Source organism: Mirounga angustirostris, unplaced genomic scaffold (genome assembly GCF_029215605.1).
Source record: "Mirounga angustirostris isolate CCGP_5_RB_7025 unplaced genomic scaffold, mMirAng1.0.hap1 SCAF_14, whole genome shotgun sequence".
Lineage (NCBI taxonomy): Eukaryota > Metazoa > Chordata > Mammalia > Carnivora > Phocidae > Mirounga > Mirounga angustirostris.
The window spans coordinates 16,227,394-16,231,899 of NW_026991722.1; the positions used below are offsets into that span (position 1 = coordinate 16,227,394).

The window sequence follows — 4,506 nt, forward strand, 5'->3', positions numbered from 1 at the left end:
GAGCCGGGGCGAACGGGCTCGCAGCCTTTAGCCCCCGGAGCCCCAGCTACCCCGAGTCCGAACTTCAGACTCCTGCAGAGACCCAGGCCGCCGTGGGCCGAGCGCTCGCCCGCCTCCGGCGCGCGCAGCCCGGGCCCGCGTCACCCGCCAAGCTTGACCTTGGGTCCGGACGCCGCGGGTGGGACGGCGGTACCCGGGAAGCGCCGACTTCGAGCCTCTTCTCTCGGCCTCCAAGGCAGGCGGCGCTGCGAGAGCGCGGGCCGCGCCCTCCGGCCTCCTGGCGCTCCCCATGCACCTGCCCGGCTGCGCCCCCGCCATGGCCGACGGCAGCTTCTCGCTTGCCGGCCACCTGCTCCGCAGCCCGGGAGGAAGCACCTCGCGGCTGCACAGCATCGAGGCTATCCTGGGATTTACCAAGGACGACGCGATCCTCGGTTCCTTCTCCGCGGAGCCGGGCGCCCGGGGCGCGAAGGAGCGGGATAGGAGGCCGGGAGCGCGGGCCGCCTGCCCCAAGGCGCCCGGGGGAGGCGGCGAGCCCTCCCCGCAGCCTGCCCCGGCGCCTGCCCCGGAGTACGAAGGTGAGTGTGCACCCCTGGCTGCTGCGGGGCCCTGAGGGGGTGCCCAAACTTAGGAGCTCCGCAAGACGAATAAGCCCCTGCCTTAACCTTTATTAAGGCATTTGGGCGCGGAGTCGGGCTGTGTAGAGCAGGAGGCTCCAGTTTGCGTTCCGAGAAATCTTAGGGGCCCCTCACAGCCTTTCCCCGACCTCCTGGTCCCGCGCCCGGGAGGAGCCCGCGTCCCGCTGCCAGCGCCCAGGGGTAGGTGGAGTGGGCCCAGAGATAACTCCCGGAGTGTCTCTGACCGTCTGGGGCCTCTTCGTCCCAGCCCCTCGACCCTATTGCCCCAAGGAGCCTGGGGAGGCACGGCCGAGCCCAGGGCTGCCGGTCGGTCCCGCCAGCGGGGACGCGAAGCTGTCGGAGGAGGAGCCCAAGAAGAAGCACCGGCGGAACCGCACGACCTTCACCACATACCAGCTGCACGAGCTGGAACGCGCGTTCGAGAAGTCGCACTACCCCGACGTGTACAGCCGCGAGGAGCTGGCCGGCAAAGTCAACCTACCCGAAGTGCGGGTCCAGGTAAAGCGCCCAGATCGGTCCCCGGGGAGGGCCCCAGGCCCAAGCTGCAGCGAGTGCTCACCGAACCCCCGGGCGTCCACGCATGTATTGTGGCGCTCTTCCCATTGGTCCTCCTCGACGGGGCTCGCCCAGAGCCTCAGAGGCGCGTCACCGACCTTGTGGGTGACCCACCACCGCCCCTGGGACAGTCTGTTCCAGTTTGTAGTAGCATCTCCCTTTTGGGGGTCTCCCTCTTCGAACCTAAAGAGAGCACTAAGACAGGGCTGGCAAGACGAAGAGCGACAGCTCGTTAGACGCAGCCAGGACTGGGGCGGGAGGCGGTGAGTAGGGAGGAGATGTAGGCAGCCTCCCGCACTGGGGCCCCAAATGCCACCCTGGTCGCTGGCGCTCACCCTGTCGAGAAACCCAAACCCAGTCTTCTTGCAAGGGCCCTGGCGCCTGCAGTTGAAACTTTTGGTGGATTTGTTTAAGAAACGGACTTTTGCTTCTTTGGTGCACATCCAACCAAACTTCCTTCCCTCTGCTGCAGAGAGGCCTTTTCTTTTCTTTTCTTTCTTTTTTCTCTCTTTCTTTTTTCTTTCTTTCTTTCTTTCTTTCTTTTTTTGTAAAAGGGTTTTTGCTTTAATTAAAGCTGAATTATCTTTAATCCCTGATCATTAAAATATTTGAAAGCCTTAAATATTTGCTAGTCATCTGTGAAAAATCTGGGAGGATTTCCAAATTAGGAGAGTTTACAGAGGCCTGAAAGGGAGTCATTGGGAACAAATTTCACTACCTCTGAAAGGCAGTGGAACTAAGGTGGGATTTTTGTGTGTGTCTAATGAATTAGATTTCCAGGAAGTGAAGATATTCAGATGTTAGGGGACTTTTAGCCTTACCTTAAAGGTAAAAGGGGACAAGCTTTTGCCTTTTGTCTCTTCTGCTTATTATATTAGGGGTTTAAAGTAATGAGTAAATGCTGCGGTTTAAAAAAAAAAATAGTTCCCTAATGTAATTTAGGATTAACTTGCAAGGACAGTTCAATTTCTCTTAATTTGGGGCGGTGGAACTGCGATGGATGTGGTTGAAGGTGTGGACATTTTAGTACCTGCTTTTCAGGGAGAGAGGCTGCCGTAGGGGGAAGAAAGGAACACAAGTGAAAGACGAAGGAGGAGGAGAGACAAAGCCTCCCAGTGCCCCCACAGACCACAGACACAGCCAGCACAGGGCTGCCTTCCCACTTGGTGCCGCTTCTGTCCTACCTTCCTTCCTCCCTCTTTATTTGTTCGGGGATTTTGGCTCCTCCTCTAAGTTGTCAGCTTCTTGAGAACAGTGTCTGCGGCTTCTCTGTGACCACAGGGCCAGCACAGTGCCCGGCATATGGCGGGTTCTTAACACATGGCTCTGATGTAATCAGACAGGGGGGGGGGGCTCCCGTGGGCCTCCAGCTGCATGGAGGGCAGCAATACAGCCCTCTAAGAGTAGACTATCCCAATCTTCAGCTCTCTGACTTGGAAGACTGGGTGGAAGGCAGTAGCCGATATTTTGGGGGGCCAGAGTGGGACATGCATGGAATTGGAGGAAGCAGTGGGATGGGAGCCCTCCCGAAGCTGATGTTTCTCTTTTCTCTATTATCGGCAAATATCTAATGTTTCTGGGGGAAATTAGGGCCCCAGCTATGGAGATGAATCTTTTGTGGGAAGGGGACAAGGGTACCTAACTTTTCTGTTCTTTTTCTTCCTCCCCCTCCCCCCAAATCCTAGCATTACATACATTACCCTTCTAAGGTCTCAGCTATTCCCCTATTTCCTTCCATTAAAGGAAGCCACCACTTTGGCCAAAGTTCTTTCAGATTCTCTACCAAACTAGACCAGTTCTCTCTGTTCTGTTTCCAGGGGTAGGAACTTGGTAGTGAAATCCTAATTACACCTTTTCTTGGGCTTTTACCAAATCACTAATGGACGTTTTATCATCAAGAAACCAGACTTCATTCTTGGTGCAGACTTTCTATATGTAAAGGGGGGAAAAAAGAAAGAAAGAAAAATTGAATTCATTGAACTTATCTTAATGTCAAAATTGACTCCAAAAAATTCAAGGTAAATATAATAAACAAACGACTGTAATCATTGAAAGCCATTTATAAGAAATATCAGAAATACTAAAGGGATATCAGTTAAAGAAGAATGAAGATCTTATTAAAGCAGCAACTCAAATAAGCTTGGGATAAAATAAAACCACTTTTTTCTACTAGTTATAACCAGTAATTCCTGGAAATAGCTGTATTTTAACATCCAGTGCTGCCACTTAGGGTACTTGGAGTATTTGTTTATATATATGTTTATAATAGAGACAAAAGGTAGGCAAAGCACAGAAACTGGGGGCGCCTGCCTTCTGCTCAGGTTATGATCCCGGGGTCCTGGGATGGAGCCCCGCGTTGGGCTCCCTGCTCAGCCGGGAGCCTGCTTCTCCCTCTGCCTCTGCCCGCCGCTCCCCCTGCTTGTGCTCTCTCTCTCTCTCCCAAATAAATGAATAAAATATTTTTTTAATTAAAAAAAAGAGAGAGAGTCTGAGCCCAAACACAGTCAGTGAGAGCAGGACCATAGAGAGAGGAAGCAACTGCTAAACCGAGGTGCCAGGAGGAGCTGACAACCAGCAGGTCCCCGAAATTTGGTGACATCTGCTTTCCAAAAACGAGAGGAGGGAAGAGGCAAAAAGGAGAAAACGGGGTGGAAAAGAAAGGAGAAAGTAGGGGTGGGGAGGTGGTGCGAAACAGTGCAGCCCCGGTTTTCTTTGCGGAGGAGAGAGTCGTCCCGGCCGGGCTGCCCCGGGGGCAGGGCGGGGCGCGGCCCGAGCCTCCGCCGCAGCCCGACGGCCGCTGTGCTGCCCTCCGCAGGTGTGGTTCCAGAACCGACGGGCCAAGTGGCGGCGGCAGGAGAAGCTCGAAGTGTCGTCCATGAAGCTGCAAGACTCGCCCCTCCTCTCCTTCAGCCGCTCCCCGCCCTCCGCGGCTCTGGCGCCCCTCGGGGCCGGCCCGGGCGGCGGCGGCGGGCCGGCGGGGGGCGCCCTGCCGCTCGAGTCGTGGCTGGGGTCGCCGCTGCCGGGCGGGGGCGCCACGGCGCTGCAGAGCCTGCCGGGCTTCGGGCCGCCGCCGCAGAGCCTGCCCGCCAGCTACACGCCGCCGCCGCCGCCGCCGCCCTTCCTGAACTCTCCGCCGCTGGGCCCGGGCCTGCAGCCCCTCGGGCCGCCGCCGTCTGCCTACCCGTGCGCGCCGGGCTTCGGGGACAAGTTCCCCCTGGACGAGGCGGACCCGCGCAACAGCAGCATCGCGGCTCTGCGCCTGAAGGCCAAGGAGCACATCCAGGCCATCGGGAAGCCGTGGCAGGCCCTCTAG

General features: G+C 56.9%; 1 protein-coding gene across 1 annotated transcript; it reads left to right on the top strand.

Annotated features, from left to right (window-relative positions):
• Window positions 1–289: 289 nt before the first annotated feature.
• RAX (retina and anterior neural fold homeobox) lies at window positions 290–4,506 on the top strand. The gene is made up of 3 exons (XM_045886322.1): window positions 290–578; window positions 886–1,136; window positions 4,009–4,506. The coding sequence occupies exons 1-3, from the start codon at window positions 290–292 to the stop codon at window positions 4,504–4,506; spliced, it is 1,038 nt and encodes a 345-aa protein (XP_045742278.1).